The 20991-nt window shown below is 38.7% G+C and overlaps 1 protein-coding gene across 3 annotated transcripts in view; it reads right to left on the bottom strand.

Annotated features, from left to right (window-relative positions):
* Positions 1-20991, bottom strand: part of KMT5B (lysine methyltransferase 5B) — a 46761-nt gene that overhangs the window by 16127 nt on the left and 9643 nt on the right. Inside the window, exons 2-5 of one of the 3 annotated variants that reach the window (XM_063289260.1) lie at positions 10939-11167; positions 9017-9164; positions 1593-1758; positions 233-342 (exon numbers count right to left, since the gene is read on the bottom strand). In XM_063289260.1, the coding sequence (XP_063145330.1) occupies positions 233-342; positions 1593-1758; positions 9017-9164; positions 10939-11098 (584 nt within the window). In that variant the 5' untranslated portion in view covers positions 11099-11167. Of the gene's footprint in view, positions 1-232; positions 343-1592; positions 1759-6964; positions 7094-9016; positions 9165-10938; positions 11173-20991 lie in introns of those variants that run through there. The other 2 variants (XM_063289261.1, XM_063289262.1) reach the window with 2 other exon arrangements.

The following is a 20991-nucleotide window of genomic DNA, read 5'->3' as shown; positions in this document are numbered from 1 at the left end:
TGTATTGGAATATGCTTCCAAAGGTGGGTGAAGATTTGTCAGTCAATCTAGGAAGAAACACTTCCTTTCAACTGAAAAAAAACAATAACACTGATGCAGCAGCAGACTGGGGAAAGCGAGACTGATGAAAAACAGATGAAAGTGGAAGGAGCATTTTAGAAAGGCGTCCCTACCACCAGAAATGTTATCACTACAAAAATCTGGATCAGCACCAACATTTTGCAATACTTACCACTCTTTTGTTGCAACTATTTTGGCTCCATTTTGCTCTGATGAATAGCGATTGCATGGCAATATTTCAAATCCACTATCAGTTGCAAACATTCGTAAATAAATAAATACCTGCAGCAGGAAAAGATTTATTTAAAAACTACTGTTAAGAACTTCTCTCAACTTAGTGCTGCTCAATTGCATTGAATGGATGCTACAGTTGCAAAAAACTAAGAACGTTAATACCTCACCAACATGCTTCACAAAACTTCACGGTAAAAGTAGATATAAATTAGCATGTATTTTATACAACATACAATATAACATTCAAGCTTTCAAACAAGAATAATTTTTATGTGAAAAAGGAGAAAAAGGAGAAATAAAAAGGAAAAAGGAAAAATAATTATATCCTTACACAGACTTCCAGCCAAGGTCACATGAACTATCATACTGTGTGTTAAATCATATTACTAGGACTTCCAGCATTCTCCAGCCAGGGACGAAAGTTAGTCTTTAAATGTGTTACTCTTCATTTTTCAAATGTCTTACAATTCTCTGAGAGAGAGCATTACCAAGATATTCAAGAGTACTCAAGGCTTTAGTGTACTGAACTCAGAATTCCTTTTAAAATAACACACCTTTTTCCAAAGGACAGACTTTCAGTGTCTGAAGCCCTAATTTTCTCAATGTGTAATATTCTGCAAAGATGAGATGTAGATTATATCTTTAAAAAAACAATAAAAATAGAAAACTAGTACTTCTAATTGTTTTTAGCTATTTAATACTTAAATCTTGTACCTTCTGATAAAACTATTAAGCATATATTCCTGAGTTAAGAGTTTCTTGTTTATTCCTTAATTTCAGTCTTCAAACTTATTTACTTACTTCCTATATACCACTCACTAAGGGAAAATTGCATTTTAATATATCAGTTTAAAGTCATTTCAATAAACTTTCATGTGGGATGCAATCTGTTATTTTTTTATCATAATTAAGTAATCAAGTATACCTGCACAAACTTTTAACAGGACATGGTATTTCACTATAAAGGACAAACAATTTCCTTCATTTGATTCCAGCTGCTTCTGATACCATCTTGTTCTCTTTTCTTTTCCCACCCACTTTAAAGCCTTCTACCATCTCAGTCCTTTCCCTTTTTTCCACTGTTAATTTTTATCCAGCTAATTAATGTTCAAAAATCTTACATCACATTTATTAATTTATCAAATTTGTATACCACCCGACTCCCAGTGACTCTGGGCATTTGCTAAAGATAAAAACAGACATTTTTTTTCTACCAGTTTAATCTGATTAACATCCACAATATCCTATAAACTGCACTTGTAACATACTGAACTTGGATTAAGTATAAATACACCTACATGTTCTTTGAACAACCTTTCCTGCATTTTGTTCTTGTTAAGAAAATAGTGCCGGGCCCAGTCACCTGACGTCAAGGACTTGAAGGCTTTTTCCAAGTGCTCATCTTTTTTAAAACGCTCAATCACTTCCTTCAGTTCCTCTTGTCTTCCTTTTATTGGTCGAAACCTCAGGAAAAAAACAAGACAGAACTCCAATCGATCAAGCTGCATTTCATTCATCCATTTCATATATTCAAAGAAACTAAATTACAATAGGGCCAGAAATAAAAATGAATATTGCTATCAACAGGTTTTATGCAACAATTAAAACAGAAATAATAATTATAGTTACTGACTGGATTAGGAGAGGCATTTTTAATAAAGACAAGGAAATATTAATGGCCTTATAAAAAACATTGGGGAAGTAACATCTGAAATACTATACAGTATTTGTTATCTCAGTGGTGAAATATGTGCTATTTCATTTGCATGAGATACACCAAATAAAGCTTTAAAAAAAACAAATATAAGTCTTTTTATATGTGATATACATGTACAATGTTAGCCCTTCAAGGCAGTCCAGACAAGAAGCACAAACCATGAATACTAACACTATCTTTATTGTAAGGTTACAGAACCTTGCAGGTCTGAAAGCACTTCTCTCTTACTTTCACTTTGCAGAGAACTAGGGAGGGCCCCTTCTGAGATGCTTCCCACGCCCCTTTTCCTTCTGTGGACTGCAATACCTTTTGCATGAGGGTTGTCTAGGCTGCAGCTGTTCCTCCCGTCTCTCTAGGTCATTCCCACAGACCATTACATACACTAACTGGTGAAGATTTTCTTGATACAATAGAATATTCCTCTCCTTTGATACCTTAAGTACTGCTTCCTCCTATATGTTCCCACTTACATGCTCCAGTCATGTGAGAAATTATTTATCTCCTGGCTTCATTAATGAAGTTAGTCACAAGACTCAAGAGTCTTCTATGTTGCACTCACCTCATGCAATGCTCTGTCAACAGAGATGTGTTGGATTCTGATATTGTAGTTAGGTGGTGTGTTAAAAAATGTCTCTTTAAGCTTAGCCAAAAATTTAATCAAACGTGGGTATTTTTAGTTCTATGTTCAACTCTTGTTCTTACAAACTGTTTATTAATTTTACTTACTTATTTTGTTTGCTTCATGAGCTCTTTTTTCATGGGAATAGATGGGATGCAAGCTTTCAGAGAAACTCTGATATAGTATTAGCAACATAAAAAGAAACCTAATTATAATTTTGTGCTATCTGCGTATCTTTAGTATCAGAATCCAGAAACAAGTAGTGTCACTTGTTTCTGGATTCTGAATGCTGAATGCTGAAATAACATTCTCATTACATAATTTAATGAACACAGAGAATATTTTGGTATAAATAATTTTAATTAGGAAACCTGTATTTTTCTTGCAATAATGGGCTAATTATCCATTTTTATATGCAAATTCACATGCTGTTCTCTGTAAATATGGCTTGGCTCACTTATTTGAATTATTTGAAACTCTTTTATTATAAAGGTATTATTCAGCAATGCACCTTCTCTATGACTGTGGCATACCTTGCTTTGCTTTTCAATTATCTATAGAAGGAGATGGTGAATGACTGATCATAGATGTGGTTCTTGCTTAATGACCACTCGTTCAGCGACTGTTCAAACTTGTGACGGTGTTGAACAAGTGGTACTTATCACTGGTCCTTGAAGGTCCAGCCATCACAACATCCTTGCAGTCATGTGATTGTGATCTGGGTGTTCAGGGCCCGGCTCTCAATTACATCACAGCATCCTGTGTCACGTGGTCACCATTTGCGACCTTCACTACCCGCTTCTGACAAGTAAAGTCAATAGGGAAGCAAATGGCGACCATGTCATGTTGCACTTAATGATGGCGTGGGATTTGTTTAATGATGACAACCAGAGGTGCTGGAACTGCTGTCGCACTTTATGGACTGTGTTGCTTAGCGATGGAAATTCCGGTCCCAATTGCCATAGTTAACTGAGGACTACCTGCAATTTAGGTCATAAAGCTGGGCTAAGTGCCTGTTTATTTCAGAAAGGTTACAACTGTCCTGAAGCAAGAGGAACTCCTACTGCCAAATGGGAAGATACATAAAAGGTCAAACGGAGGAGGCTAGCACATCTGCTTGTCCTGTGTTGCTGGATCAGTTTCACCTTGTGTTCCTTGAGAAGTGGACAGAGTATTAAGACAAGTTCAGACCACCACATGTTCTTTTGACACAGTTTTGCTCTTGGTTGATATTGGCTGGAAAGAATCAGTTGAGGGGGATCTGACAAATTACCAGTACCACCATCACCACCTCCCCATGGAAGTGCTACCTAACTTGAAGAAGGCAGTGCTGTGTATGCTCAAGGAAGTATCATTAGATCTGTTTGTTCTGATAACTATAGGTGTCAGATTTGGCATTCTTGGCCAAAGTAGTTGAGAGGGTGGTGACTGAACAATCCTGGACTCTCTTGGATGGAGAATAGGATTTGGATCCATTTCAATTGATTAGAGATCAGGCCATGGCTTGGAAAAAGCTTTCATTACTCTAGCAGATGAGCTGAAGGAGCAAGACAGGAATATGACCCAGTTGCTGCTCCCACAAATCTCAATGGATTTTGATATGATTGACCACAGTGTCCTCCTGGAGTGCCTTAGGAATCTGGGGTTGGAGGCATGGCTTTGTTGTGGTTCTGCTGTTATCCCAAGGTTAGGTTACAGTCAGTAGTTTTGGGAGATTTCTATTCCAACTTGTTGCTTTTATGTTGTGCAGAGCCTTAAGAATCTATTCTGTTCCTCCATACCTGAAATTAATGTCAGAGGTCTGGGGACTGATTGACATCTCTGTGAGATTGATATCCATGTCTACTTCTCCTTTCCATCCACATTAGCTATGCTGAGCTCTATGTGTAGTTCCTGCTTGGGCCACATTGCAGACTTACTGAATCCTTACAAATTTTGGGTTTGGTAGTTGGCAGAAACCTCAACAGACTGGAAGAGACATTTTGTGTTTTAGATGAGAAAGATTCTTCCCCTGAAGGATCAGGTGCACAGTTGGAGTGCTCCTTGATTCTGGGCTGTCCCTGAGTCCTTAGGACAGCACAATGAGAAGTGCCTCCATTTGCATATGATGTACCAGCTGCATCTTTCCTAGAGAAATCGGATCTGACTACCACAATCCACATATTGCTACATCCTGACTGCAACGTACTCTATGTGAGGATGCCCTTGACGAAGATTCAGAAATTATAGTAGCTCCTGAATGGGTAGCAGAAGGAGCACATTAAAACATATTTCCAAGTCAAATTCAAGGTGGTTCTTATTATATATAAATCCCTAAACAGCCTAGGTGTTACTTACCTAGAGGAATGGCTTCCTCCATACATAGTACCCTGGGAACTATGTTCTTTGAACAAAAGCCTATTGCATCTGCTGCCTTGGAAAGATTTTGTCTTGTATCTATTATGGCTATAGTCTTTTCAATGGTGGTCCCAATATTATGAAATTCCTTCCCCCCAACTGTTTGGTCTGCTTCTTCTGTGTTACTTTTTTTTTGAAAAAAATGGAAACACATTTTTATATTTTAGCTCTTCCCTGATAGTGTGCTGGGTTTTTAATCTACAGTTTGGTTTTTAATGTTTTTGGCATATTTTTCTTGCCTTGCTTTTGCGTTTGTATAGCGTTTTGATTATTGTATTACTTACTATTTTAGTATACCATAATTTATGATCTGATTTTGTTCCATTTGATTGTAGTTTATTTGATTGCTGGAAACCACCACAATCTGGCTTTCCAGAAAGTATTATGGTATATAGATGTTATATCATATGTAAGGTACTAGAATTCAAAATGCTTAGATTATGTGAAAAATATACTGTTATTAAAAGTCATATTCTAATAAATGAAAGGGCTTTAGAAGTAAGGGGCAGGTGGAACAGGAGGGGGGCCTTTTCGGTTGCAGCCCACCCTGTGAAACAAGGTGCCTCACAGATGTACTTGGCTCCTATTCTAACGTTTTAGAATGTACTTAAGTCCATTCTTTTTCAGCAGACCTTTGCCCCAGGATGAATATTCTGAGTCGCCATCTTATTTTCTTTTATGCCTATATTCTTTTTAACTGTTTATTAATTATTTTGTATTCTGACTAGAATCTGGATTGGTATATAAATACTGCAAAATAACTAAGCTGGATGTGAAATTTCATCCATTCGTTTACAATCAATTTGATAGCAATGCCTTCAAACACAATAGCCACATCTCACTCCTAACAGGTTGACAATCTTATCCAAGCATTGTAAAAAGAGAAGAAGTGAAATGATGTTCTAAATATTTTCAAGATTCCTGAACAGTATCTCCTTGCCATTAAGAAATGATTATTGGTAGGACAGGAGTCACTAGAGCTGCTGGGAGTTGTGGTTTAACATTTCGCTGCAATCATTTTAAACCTCTAAGTAATTTATTAACTTTCTTGTTGGTTGATTATGTTTATTATCTGTGTGATTTGATGTTTCTACTTGAAGATAGCTGCCTGAAAACTTATTTCAGCCTTTATTTAAATGGGTCCTAAACCTACAAAATACAAATTTTGCATCTTTAGTAAGCAAAAATGATGGCAACATTAGACATTTTAAAACATACTCTAGCATTATCCAGGATGGTAAAAGGTAAAGTACACAATTAATGAATGCTATCAAACTTTAATAATTAAATCGGGTTATATTTCAAAGAAACTGTTTTAAAATGTAAGAAAAAAAATCACAAAAATGATTCAATACTTAAGGCTGCCTTCACAGATTCACAAGATCACAAAATAGCAAAACAGTGAAATAAGAGTGGGAATAGGAAATGAATCACTCCTATCTCCACATTCAAAACTTCTCAAACTTAAAAGCTACATGTAAAATAAGCTGAATATATTTGGCCTCATCCCTTCCACTTTATTAGAAAGCCTCCCATGGATTATTGGCAGGTGAACAAGAGGTAAGCCTTGAGCAGGCAGATGGTGCCACACTTGTACTACAGCTACTAAAAGATACCACCAGAGAGGAGTTTGGACCCTTCACTTTTCACATTCTAGAAAATTCTGAAGAATCTTTTTTTGATTTGAACTGATGGTGACTAGATAATCATATTTTAGTTAGTGAAGTTGAATTTTTGTTTATGGTGTATTTTATGTTTTTCTATTTAACTGCCCAAGTCAATTGATTGAGGTGGCATAAATCTTTTTAAAATAAAGATATTATCACAAGTTATATGAGAGTACAGGTAGGCTTCACTTAACAATTGCCCTGTTTAGCGACTGTTCAATGTTACAAAGGTGCTGAAAAAGTAACTTTACAACCAGTCCTTGCACTCACGATTGTTGCAGCATCCCAGCAGTCATGTGATCAAAATTCTGGCGTTTCGCAACCGGTGGGCATTTACAACCATTGCAGCATTCCGCAGTCACACGATCACCACTTGTGCGCTTCACCACCAGCTTCCGACAAGCAGAGTCAATGGAGAAGCTGGCAGTAAAATTGCAAGACGTGTCACATGAAGTCTTGCTTAACGACCTGTGGTGACTTTCTTAATGACTGGATGGGAAGTAATCTCCTAAGTCCATCATGGCCATGGGATATTTTGCTTAATGACCACACTGCTTAGCAATGGAGTTGCCAGTCCCAACTGTGGTCACTAAGCAAGGACTACATGTATTTAGAGACACTGTAGGAAAACCTGTACATGGGACTGGGAAATACACTGCACAAACACAAGCACATCCCTTAATTTCAATTGTCTGAAATCATGTGCTCTAGTTTGCTTCCAGAAAAAAAATACTTCAGGCCAAACTATCTGTGATGTTAAATATCATGACACTTAAAACATATCTGTTGTGACAATCTTTTTTTATTTTTCAACTTCAGACGATCTCTAAAATTTGATTTAAGTCAAAAGTGTAAGAATATGAAAATCTCATTTTAATAAGATACCTAAAAAGTATTCATTAGAGCTTCTTTATCAGTTCAAGTTGAGAAGGCCCAAGAAACAACCTGGACAATCCTTAATCCTATGCTGTCTCTGCCACATACCCCAGTATATTAAATATATTAAATTATACACCAAACATGTGCAATACTGCTATATAAAGAACTACGGGATTTATCAAGCTTTTGGGGTAGCAAAAAAGAACACTGTTCAATGTTGGAAAGACAGAGCTACTCAGATTTACAATTTTGGGCTACAAATGCATGGTCACATCTATTTGTGAGCTGGCTCTTTATTGATATAACAGAAGAACTGATGAATATTGTTTCATGTGGTCACGGTTTAATTACCTGTTTAAAAATCAGGCTGAATGATAGTTCTTGTATGTAAAGTGCGTTTCTTGTATCTTTCTACCTTTTTTGTTTTTTTCTTTTTTGTCAAACGAAGCAAAAAAGAAATTATAATCCATCCTAATAATTTAGGTTGAAATGTTTTAATTTAACATGTAATTTTTAAAGCCAATCTTATTGAACAAGCCTCCAGATTTAGGGATGGCTATAAAGCACAAATCCTAACTTTTTTCTTGGTATTAAAAATAAATAATAAATATATCCATGGTATAAAAATCAGGGGTTACCAAGAAATCTTACAGGTTGTTGAACTCTTTGCTCAAAAATCATGTTATATTCCAGTTGCCTAACACACACACACACATATACACACACAGCAACATATAATTAAAAGCTCTACTATGGTGTCTAGGTAGCAGTAATAGTAATATTAAGAATAGAAGAAAACCTAAAGAATGTGAATTCTAGTAAGACAGGATTCCTCCAAAAACACAACTTGTAAATGAATTTTCTTCTACCACTGGCTTTAAATAATTTGTCTACTTATATAATAAAATGAAGCAGTCATTAAACAATGCTCATTAAAATGGTTTCATGTTATTCTAATTTATTAATAACATATTTTATGCTAGTCTATATACTATCCAATCTCAATTCTCTGGGCGTTATAACATCATCCACACATAACATGATGTTGTATCATGTTCAGAGAAATCTCAGAAAAATGAAAAAAGAAAAAAAATTCCTAAAAAAGCAAAAACAAAACCTCAGAAGAACCCAATAAAGACTGGGTTGATTGTTAGGATGGGTCCAGAAAATAGGAAGAGGGAAACAAATCTAGCATCTGGAAATGTTTGTTCCAGGTCCATTTAATAAATACAGCTCAAGGTCTTATGAAGAACATGTTAATGAAGACAAAAAAATCTGAATTAGATTTTAATTTTTAAATTAATTCAAATACCCTTACTATTTGAATCCTTAGTCAATTACCCAATTCCCAATGCTCTGTGTTTTTTTACATTTTAAAGTTGTCAGATCCACATAGTTTTTAACTGAAACAAATAAGGCTTTGCTAAATAATAAAACAATTACCTAGTGTTCATTTTGTGTGTTTGAAAGCCTAAATATGGATCAAGAACCAAACTAGTTGCTAGGTCATCATTCTCACACAGCTCCTTGGCAGACATTCCAGAAGAAGGCACGTAGCGACTTTGGCCCTCAAATCCCGAACCACCACTACCTGCATAAATCAAAACAAATGTCAGTATTAGCTGATACTGAATACTGAATTGTACCAATCTTTCTCCTTTGAGGCCACTGTATATGGAACAAGAAAAAAAGCAGGAAATTTGAGAGTAATGCAGTAGCTTATCCCAGGTATGCGTTGGTCCCATGGGGCACAATGCTTTCTTTACTGCAGAAGATTCACTTTTACCAGGATAGTTATGTCAGACAGTACCACATAACTGAACTGAGACCTTCAAGTGAGGCCCCACAGGAAATGTTCACAGAATGAATAATGCATATACCATAAAGGGTCAAAAGATGATAACAGTCCATCTTATTTTTGTATGAAAAGAATAATGATTGTGCTTTACAATGTAAGTTGCATGGCATCTCAGATGGATTATTTTCATTGGAAAAAAGTATTTTAGCTTACAAAATTTATACTACATTTCATCTTACACTTGTCTGAACTTGTGCATTTTTACTTTTCGGAAATACCAACACTGCTTCCTGGCATATCCTCTCTATTCTGATATCAGTTCACATGGCTCATTCATTTTGTCCTTCAAACACTAAATAAAAATAACTGCTGATTTTAAAGTTTTATCACATACAGACAATTAGCATTTTAGTGTGGCCCTGCAGGTGTTCCTTAAAATTCGGTCTAATGGCACAAGGTGGTTGATTTGCAGTTGGTCCACTCAGCGAACAGTATAATAAAGGAGTAACGATTTCATATAAATTATGTTCTATGAAAAGAAAAATAATGTAAGCACAATCTGTCCATGAATAATATGTTATTCAGTTTTGACATGTTGACATTTAGAGCAAAACATTTAGAGTCCTTTTCATTGAGTGCTTGCTTTCAGGATGAAACCATATTCTGTGTCCAAAAACGTAAAGAAAATCAAAGTCTTCTACCCACTCAGTAGTTCTGCAGTCACAAAAATAAGGAAAGGAGAAGAGGTTGCTGTAAGTAAGAAGTTATGTATCTTTGCTGAATTTCTAACTTAGAACTGACTTCAGGTAGTGAAATTTCGTTCTTGGCCTAGTTCTACAGTGGCATATGAAATATGAGGAAAATTGTGACAGCAAGAATGTTTTACTTGGAGCTGTTCTGAAAAATGAAACCATACTAAGTACGTGAACCTTTAGGACCACTAAAAATATTTAGCTGTAAAGCATGTAAACTTGTTTCCCCATGTGAAACAGATTATGATAAATAAATGGCAACATTTAAACCAACCAAAACCTGAAGAAATTACCCTCATATGTGCAGAAATGTAAACTCAAATTAAACCTGCCTTTCAATGCTCAGGTCATTTGTTTCTTATCTAACTAACTAACATTCTATCACTTTAATTGATATCCAATATCTCCATGAAAATGAAATTAAACAATATAAGTAGGAGATCATTACAACTGCTCCTGTGGATGTCTAAACATACACTCCACTGAATATTGTGATTGTGGATTGTACTCTAATGGTATTTTCTGGGACAAATTATAAATAAGTGGAAAACTAAATTCCTTGCCACTACGAATTATGCATTAGCAACATTTTTTCATATTGAACAGAAGACTATAAGGCTCACATTTAAGCTTTCATTGGGACTTCAATTTATTTAAAAAGTATAAATTACTTGACCACATTAATGTGTCATCATATATTAGCCAGAAAGATTGTAAATATGTACAAGTAGAAAATATACTTGGCAAATACAGCCTTTTTGAAATTAACAAATATGGTAACTTGAGATCATCCTAGCACATTAACATATACATACATCTGCTGGACCGTCTCTCAACTCCATTTTTGCCAGTCTTTGGATTTTCCTTTCCAGGGTGCTGTAATTTGGATTGATTCTGATGGTGATCATTAGATAACCTGCTTCCATTTCTCCGGCCATTCACCACCATGTTCTTGGATTCTCCCAACCACTTCATTCCCACAGACAATTTGCCCCCGTTGCATTTAGTCCTTCTTCCAAAGGCTTTAAGAAGTTAACTGTAGTTGTTTCCTGACAGAAAAAGAGTACACAAACATAAATTGTTCAAAACTCAGCAATTTTTATTCATGCTATATAATAGTTTATAAAAATAATCAGTAGCCTATTGCTTTTTCTGTAATATTTTGTACTACATTTCTTGATATATATTCTAATTTTTCCATTAAAACAAAGAGATTGCCTTGGTTGCTTTGTAAGCCCTCCCCACTCCTTTTCCCTCCAAAAACACCACCCAGCTTTGCGAAACTCTTGTTCCAGGCTGACCAGAGCAGAAGCATTCTAGTTAGAAGATGGAGAAATTTGTAACATTTTGTGCAGGTCCTCCTTCTTTCTCTTCAGAAGGCAATTAAAGGTCTAACTAGATATAATATAGTTCATAATCTGACTCCACTAATGGAGATGTTGTGACCCTACTCAGACCCTCCCATGACTTCCTCAGAAGTGAGGAACCTGATGATTATGAAAAACCACACCCAACAAAGAACTCATGGCATAACTGAATCACACAACTTCCAATCCTAAACCTCTAGGCTACTATCCTAATGAAATCACACACCCTTCAAGGCCATGAGAATTGTTGTGGCATTGGGTTGATAATCGAAGGACAAAGAGATGGGGGAGTGACAACTTTCAAGGAGGGCACTGGGGGAATAATGATCACAGGAATCAGGAGCTCCTGAGTAGCCATGAGTCTTTAACCAGAATAGTTAATATAGTCAGCCTGATTTGGGTGGAGGCTAGAAAACTTCCCATATGAAAGCCTCTACCTGAGATCAACAATAATTTTGCCTTCTCCTGAGATGGGAACCTGAATCTGTTAATTGACTTTCTGAACAATTGCCCTTTGCTACGGTCTAGAACATGACTTGCTGCTCAGTCCTTTGAACTCTGCCTGTGCATTTTAAACACTGGAATATTTCACTATCACTCAATTTCCTATCAATTTTGTGAGAAATATTGAATAATTCAACTTCAGACTTTTATTTAAGCTTTAATTTGGAAACTGTTGGTGTAAACCTCGGACAGACAGGAGATGGGGTAAACAGTGAATAAGGTTATGACACTGTAGGACAGAGGTAGATTCTGATCTTCTATCTGCACTGAAGTTTAGAGCTGGGCAAATGCAGGAGAACAAAGAATAATCAGTGCTGGCAAACCAGCAAGCAACTTAGTAGAGTCCTCTACATTTGTGTTTCTCCCACGTCTATTGACTTTTGTGGGCTTACTATGAAAATCAGATCTACTAATTTGATCTCTCCTCTGGGTGTTTTTGCTTATCTGTTTCTTCCCTTTACATTTTTAAAATATTTAAGAATCATGAGCATTTCCTGAGTTACCCTTCAAATACATATCCACACTCATTGTGCTTTTATTTCTGCAGCACCTATTGGAAGTAGAGTGCTATTTTTGTTCTAGCTTCTTCAGCACAGTGAGATGAAAAACAGGTGCAAGTTGGCAAACAGAAAAAGTGGTATGCCAGAGATGGAAATAACTGGCAGTGGTAATGTACTTGCTGGCCATAGCTGTCTATCTCCCCTTAGAAACCTTCAAGAACCTGACCTAACCCCTTTAGTATAATGACATATACAGGTAGTCCTCACTTAACAACTGCAATTGGGACCAGAATTTCAGTTGCTAAGTGATGCGGTCATAAAGCAAGGCCTCACATGACTGGACCCAATTTTACAACCATTTTTACCACAATCATTAAGTGAATCATGCAGTCGTTAAGCAAACTGTGGTGATCGTTAAGCGAATCGATGGTTCCCTATTGATTTGGTTTGTCAGAAGCCGGTTACTAAGTGCTCAAATTACAATCACGTGACCAGAGGTGGTGCGACGGTTGTAACTTCGAAGATGGGTTGTAAGTAACCTTTTCAGCCCCATCATATCTCCAAACCATTGTTAAACGAATGGTCATTAAGTGAGAACTACCTGTACTTTTATTTATGTTTTATTTATTAAATTCTGAAGCCAGCACTGCAGGTATGAAAACTCTTGAAACTTGAAACAGCTGTTTTGACAGTTTGAGTTTGAAATGGGCTGCTTGGATCTCACAGGAAATGCCATGAAACTGTTCTGACCCTGCCAGAAGGGTTTCAAGTTTGAAATGACCCTGCTTTTATCTTGAAGCATCTGTTTAGAGTATGAAAAAGTCCACTTTGAGTTCAAAATCTTTCAAATTTGAAACATTTTACACATTATGGCCAGCACCATCCTAATGGTTTGGATAGAGAATGTGAAATAGGTGATGCATCCATATTAAAATTCCACCAGCCAAGATTAAAAACAATCTTATTCACACTCCCTATTCATACACCAAGGTACAAAAATTTTACTAGCATATCATTATTTAATAAAAGGCTCTTCAAATCAATTTTATAACTCTGAAAACTGCTAAAGAGAACAATCCATTACCAAGGAATCGTCTTCCCTAATTAGAGGACAATCGCATTACCTTAACCAAGACAAAAGTGCAAAACGATTTCTTCAAAGTTCAGAATAATTCCTCATATAAGCTGAATGCCACATATTATAGTGGTGAGTTAACATCAACTGCTAAATAAGGAAGTTCATATCACAGTGTAGACCTAGACCTTGTTGGAAAGGGTTAAATATTACTAGAAGTATTTATGTATTCAATGTATATGGCTACCCTTCTTGCACAATGTGACTCTAAGTGGCTAACATTGGGCTAAAGCAACAATAAAAAAACACCAACTACACAAACAAAAACATAGCATATCTGAAACTAATGCTGGAAGCCTAAAGACTGATTCATCTAACTCCCTGACCCTATGCCTGGGGGAAAAACAAGTTTTCAACACTGTACAAAAGGCTGGTGGGATCTGGACCCTCCTAATCTTGGGAGGACAGACTGTTCTATAGGGCTTATGCATGACAGAGAAACACGCCTCCTAGATCCCATCACATTACAATGTTTAATAGAAAAGACCTGGAGCATGGCAACCTTGTCTGATATTGTATGAGGAGTAGAAATAATTGGAAATGCAGTAGGCAGTTCTGTAAATAACCAAGCTTGTGTCAAAAAGGCTGCTAGAAGTTGTCAAATAAAGTTTGCCAAGAAATGTTCTACTAGCCAACAATCCAGTAATTTAGATTAGTAAAGAAAGTACCTATAAGTATACCAGTTCCTTCTACTAGAGAAACAAGCTACATTTTCTATATTTTGAGCTGTTTATATTTAAGGTAACTCAGTGCTGCCAGCTATTAGAATCCTCAAAATTAAAGAACTGTATGCCAAGTTTCAAGAGTATATCAAATGTTTTCCAAGGAGTACAGAAGATCCCCCCTTAGGAACTGTATTCCTGACAACACACATCTACATAGCCTCAGGACAGTAAAGCTTTTATGAGGTATCATATTACACAGAGCATCACTATAATCCATATATCCATACTCCAGTGTCCTCTGCATTTAAAGGAGGAAAGTTATCATCTCCCTCCTGGCTTGCTCAGAGTGCATGTAGTGAATCGGTACTCCCCATGTTCACTTCAATTAAGCATTGCAGATTTTAGAAAGACATATTTAGAATAATAGAGATGGAAGAGGCCATTTAAGTTCAGGCCCAAATCCTGGCTCAGTGGAGGAATCCAAATAAAGCCATTCCAAATAGATGGCTGTCTACTGTTTGCTTGAACACATCCAGTGAAGAAGAGCTTACTGCCCCCTGGGTAACTGGTTCCACTGTCAAACTGCTCTTAACATTAGGTTTTTCCTAACATTCAGTCAAAATCTGCCTTCCTGTAACTTAAACCCACATTAAGTGTCCTGGAATAAGGAAGAAAAGGATCCTAACTACTTCACCTTTGGCAATAACATGTACCTGCAAATCAGTGGCACAGCCTTGAGCACACACATGGCTCCTCAATATTATTATTATTAATTAGATTTATCTTGCCTTTATTTTTTGTCAGCTCAAAGCAAGGTATATACCTAATGCTCCCACCTCCTATTTTCCCCACAACCACCACCCTGTGAAGTGGGTTGGGCTGAGAGAGAGTGACTGGCCTAAAGTCACCCAGCTGGCTTTCATGCCTAAGAGAGCACTAGAAGTCACGGTCTCCTGGTTTCTAGCCCAGCACCATAGCCACTGCAGCTTCTTCATGGCTGACCTAGAACAATGCATTCTTAACTCTCAAATCCTGAAGCCCCTCCTTGACTTGAGATTCACTGAGGACGTTTTTATCATCTGGCCATGGAAATGAATCTCTCATCAAATTCCATCATGACTTCAACAACTTCCACCCTACCATCAACCTCAGCCTAGGCCTATCTACAGAACAAGTTCACTTTCTTGATGTCACTGTAAAATTATACAGTGGACACATAAACCATCACCTGTAAACCTACAGGTTGCCAAGCATATCTACATGCTTCCAGCTTCCACCCAGAACACACCATCAAATCTATCATATATAGCCAGGCCGTGTGCTACAACCACGTTTCTTCTGACTCACTTGACTGATATGTTCAACTGATGGAATTAAATCAGTCATTCAGGAAACTGAACTACTCACCCAATGAGATCAATAGATAAATCAATGTACCCACATCAGTGGAGGACTGTCGTGTTCACTGTTTCAATGTACAGTATACATCGTAAGGTTTCACATGCCATGGCGCTGACGCGCGTTTCTGTTTGGGAGGGAGCTGCTGTGAAACCTTGTGCCAAGCTCTGTATCTGTGTTCATTACAATGGAACATGTTTAGGTTATGTTCTCTGTTCAAGGACTTTTCCCGCAGACCATCAGAAACCGTTAGGAGCACCTGGGATTGTGAACTTGGGAAGATTCTACGGGGGGAGGGATCTCATTTGCACCGAGGGTTTTTAGTTTGCATTTGGCGCACTTTTATCATTCTCAGCTTTCTCTGTGATCCTGCATACTATTCTTTAATAAATCAGGTATCTTTGAATTCCTGCTCATGAGTCTGATAGTGTTTTAGAATAGGCAATCATTACATAAAACTGAGAATCACCAAAGTTGTACCGTTAGCTCCTACCAAGATTAGTTTCTTGTGAGGGAAAATAGTTAACGATGGCCGAGTCTAAGCTCACAACCGGGGGACTTGAGGAGATGGCTAGCTTGATGCCCGAGTCGACGGTCAAGAGCGGAGAACTGAGCCTCACCCCAGAACCTTCAGATTTCCAGGAGGAATCGAGTTCCAGTCCTGAGGTGGAGGAATCTGATGATGGGGGAGAACCAGAGCAACCGGCACCCAGCAAATCACCCGCAGAGTTGATCACCTGGGATGAAGTGGGAGAACCCCAGCCAGGGATGTCCCAGGCATCCTGGAAGTATCAGTTCCCACTGACCCCAGACGTAGAATCTACCACGGTATCAACAGAGAGACAGCCTAACACGCGAGGGCGGGAGGAATCTCAAACCCCTGAAAGGCTAAGAGTGATGGAGGCCAAAATGGAATCGATGGAGTACATGCTAAGAAACCTGTCTCTGTCATTGGGGGGGGGGGGCAGGGGAGGCACGGAGATCCCAGCTTCACGCAACTATCCTCCAACCTCCCATCCGGACCGCTGGCGGAGCGGGGCCGGAGACGGCTCCGAGATGAATCTCCACCCCGCAGGGCTCGACCACCAGTGTCCCCACCCTGAAGAGGGAGAACTACTGTAACCTGGGGCCCAACCACTCAAGCAGCCGCCGATTCCGCTCCAACAGGAGTGGGGGTGAGAGACTTTTCTGTCAAGTTTGATGGGGATCCAACCAAGTTATCTTTCTTTTTAACTAATGCTAAATGTTACATGAGGCAGTTTGGAGCATACTTCCCTTCTGAAGAGGCTAAGATAACTGCCACTGCCACCAAGTTGAAGGGTCGAGTGGCTGACTGGTATGTTCAGTTAAGTGAGGCTGACTCCCCTGCACTTGATTATTTCGAGGACTTCATGTCGCGTTAAAGCTGCATTTTGAGGATCCTCTGGCCAAGGCAAGAGCTAAGAAGGCGCTGAAGGATCTTACCCAGGGCCAACTGTCTGTAGCTGATTACGCCCTGGAGTTTAAGGCTTTAGCTGGGAAAATCCCTGACTGGTCTCAGTCAACCTTAATAGAACGGTTTAAAGAGGGACTCAACTGGGACATCCTACGGTGGGCGTTGTGTAGGGACGACCCAGAGTCATTGTACGAATGGATCTGTCTGGCGGGCAAGGCTGAGCATGCTCAGCATACCTTCATGCAAACCCGAAGACCTGAAAAACCACCAGCCACCATGAGGGGACCCCGAAGTGCTGCGACTGCTGCCCGGCCAGGCTATAGAGCCTGGGATGAGGAGAGAGATCGGCGCTACGCGAGGGGTCAGTGTCTCCGATGAGGAAAGGAAGGGCATCGAGCAGCTGATTGCCCAAAAGCCAAGGCTGGAGATCGAGTGGGCAAGCCGCCGGCCAAATCGCTCCCCCCCTCGCGGTGGATGACAGCAGCCAAGGGCGCAGCCGATGCTGAGGAAGTATTCTACTCCTCGGGAGAGGCTGAAGACGACTCTAAGGAACCGGCGGGAAATGCCAGCCACCTGCCATGAAGAGTACCTGCGGGCAGGTGGAGGGGGATGGGCACGAGGACGCTATGGTGAGTGCTGACTGTCCCGCTTTAGCAGTAAAAGTGAAATTGGGCTCCCGCACAAAAACTACAGAGGTCTGGGCTTTGGTTGACTCTGGGTGTTCCAGATGTTTAATTCACCCTGATCTGGTTGCTGCTTTGGACCTGCCTAGCTTCCCCCTCCAGCAGCCTTTGATCTTCACACAGTTGGATGGTTCAACGGCGGGGGTGGGGGCAGCAACCCATTTCACTGGAACTGTCACAATGCAAATGGGCAGCCATCGTGAGACTTTAAAATTCGTAGTAGCACCTGTTGGCAATCCCTTGGTAATTCTGGGGATCCCCTGGTTGACCTATTGAAGCCCATATATAAACTGGGAACACAGAACTGTGACTTTTAAAGATGGGTTTTACCAAGCTCCTACAGCGGAGAGAACTGCACATGCGGGGGTTGGAAGGGCTGCAACTGCCACGCTGCGCCCTAACTTGGCACATTTAGAAGGCTTGCCTGATTGATACCAAGACTTTGCAGATGTTTTTGGGGAAATGGAAGCAGATCAGCTACCCGCCCATCAGAAAACTGACTGTGCAATAGAGTTGGTTCCCAACGCTCAATTGCCCAAGCCAAAAATTTATCCAATGACTCAGAAGGAGCTTGAAGCATTACGGGACTTTATTGACAAAAATCTGTCAAGGGGGTTTATTGAACCTGCAAATTCCCCAGTTGGGACCCCTGTGCTATTCCGAGAAAAGAAGGATGGCACACTTCGACTCTGTACGGACGACCGAGGGTTAAATTCCATCTCAATTTTCAACAAGTACCCTCTTCCGCTCATGAAGGACATGTTAGCTCATTTGTCTAAGGGCAAGATTTTCTCCAAGCTCGATCTTCGTGAAGCCTATTTCTGCATCCACATACGAGCTGGAGATGAGTGGAAAACTGCTTTTAATTGCCCACTGGGGTTCATTTCAGTACAAAATCCTCCCTGCTCATGAGTCTGCTCATGAGTCTGATAGTGTTTTAGAATAGGCAATCATTACAAGGACCTATTAAAAGACAGTCCACAGAACAGAACACCACTGGATGTCACCTGCAGCTCAAGCCACTCAAGTGCATTACTTATCAGCGACATCCCATACTGTACGACACCACACTTTCTTAGGCACTGGGTGGCAGGCCCATACTCACATACTGACAGCCACTCAACCTTTAGCAGATTCTCACAAGCAACAATGGGACAATTATGTCAATGTGAGAACCAGACCCTGAAACAAACCAGACTCTGAAACCCAATGCCTACTTTGCCCATCTACACCAAAAGTATCCTCATAGGCTTCCCCAAGTATACATACAAGTATGGAGATGCCTTTACATGCTCTTCCTCCCATGTGATATATGCCATCATCTGTCAGCAATGTCCTTCTGGGTTCTACATAGAACAAACAGGACAAACTTTTTATAAAAGAATTAATGTATGCAAGTTTGACATCAGGACTCAAAACATGGACTAAGTAATATCAGAGCATTTCAACCTCCCAAATCACACTGTAGAAAACCTCAAAATGTTTTGGAAAAGTGGACTTTAGCAGGACCATCAAGCAAGAAATTGCTGAACTTACATACATCAAAGATTTCAGGCAATTTTAGGAAGTCTCAATAAACATAATGGGTTTTTAATGCATTACAATTGTTAATTGACAAAGTACTTATAATCTGTCTCACATATAACCTGCAACTGTATAACCAACCAATCTCCCCCTCCCTTTTCTCCACACCGCACCCCAATTTGCATCCTATATAGTCTAACAAATGCAAACATACATTTGATGAAGTGAAATGAAGCTCACAAAAGCTTATGCCTTGTAACAAAATTTGTCAGTTGAAAAAGGTGCTATCGGACTCCTGATTTTTTGCCACCAACATGGCTCTCCTCCTACAACATCTAAATTCAACTAGCTGTAAACAATTCTAACATCTCAACTTGAAAATAAATCTAAGATTCTAGATTATGCAAAAGACACACTAGTTTCATTAGAACGTATTACTTTCACTTAACACTTCCACCAATCTGTCAAGATTTGGCAACAAAATAGTATGAAAAACAGCAAATGACAGCTCCCAATCTTCAGCACTGAAAAAGGAGAAGAAAGTGGAGGAAAATATCCTTCCCATTTACACAGCAGCTTACAGTCCTATGAGATTAATCATGTCCTCTGAGAATTGATTTATACTTGTCCCAGTAACCTAGATTTATATCAAAGTTCGAATAGTGACAGGTCGAGTTTTCATGATACAGTGTTAAAGCTGTCTGGACCCCTTTTTTCTGCTATGATTTATATTTTCTTTTTTCCTTAAAAAAAAATCATAAATTTTATTTCTTATGTGATTAGTCTACTCCCAAAAACCAAGTGGGGAAAAAAGGCTGATTTCTTTAGTCAAATGCCTTAATATCACAAGCCCAGGAGGCAAGGCTACAGAACACATTTCATTTTTTCCCCTTTTAAATTGCCAAAAGGCAACATGGAGTGTAAAAGCCCTATCTTCCTACAGACCATGGAGGAGGAGGAGATTATATGATGCACTCCTTAGATGTTAGGTAAGAGTAACAAGAACTACTAAGCCACACGCTGGGACAGGAGGTGGAACTAGGGTATATAGGCCCAGGGGTCTTCTGGGAAAAGAGGCATGAAACCATACCTCTTTCACCTTATGTGCTCAGCACTGCCACCATATTATGTTATTATTTCTCCACTACGTAAGACAATGTACTGTAGTACACATTTTAAAATGTGTACTGTTGCAATAAATGCTGTAAAATCCTAAAAAATGTCATCTTTTAAAACAAGGTCTCTTCCAAACCTATGATTCTATGAAATACTATTCATGCTGGAAGAAAAAGAATGGAAATACTACACATCTTCCGCACAAACAAAGAATAAAAACAGATATAGCACAATTTAACAACATAATTTGTAAATCTTTCTTTTGAGTATCTGCCCTGCTATAAATTCACTATTTTAGCTCTCAGCCATAATGTGATTGATGCAAAAATTATTTCAATAATGTATATGAAGGACTTTAAACACTCTGGAAATCTATTTTAAGAATAAGAAAGAAAGAAAAGGCAAACTAAAGAAATTAAAGAAAACAAAAGGAAACACAGCTAAAAAAATAGTTTACACCCATATTAACCATATTTCTCCAGCAATTCTGCACTTCCTAGATACACTGATGTGCAGAAGCTTGGCTGAATGATTTTAGATA

Source organism: Candoia aspera, chromosome 1, assembly GCF_035149785.1.
Source record: "Candoia aspera isolate rCanAsp1 chromosome 1, rCanAsp1.hap2, whole genome shotgun sequence".
NCBI classification, from domain to species: domain Eukaryota; kingdom Metazoa; phylum Chordata; class Lepidosauria; order Squamata; family Boidae; genus Candoia; species Candoia aspera.
Note: the sequence above shows the minus strand (reverse complement) of the source record. Positions and strands in the feature narration are given on the sequence as shown.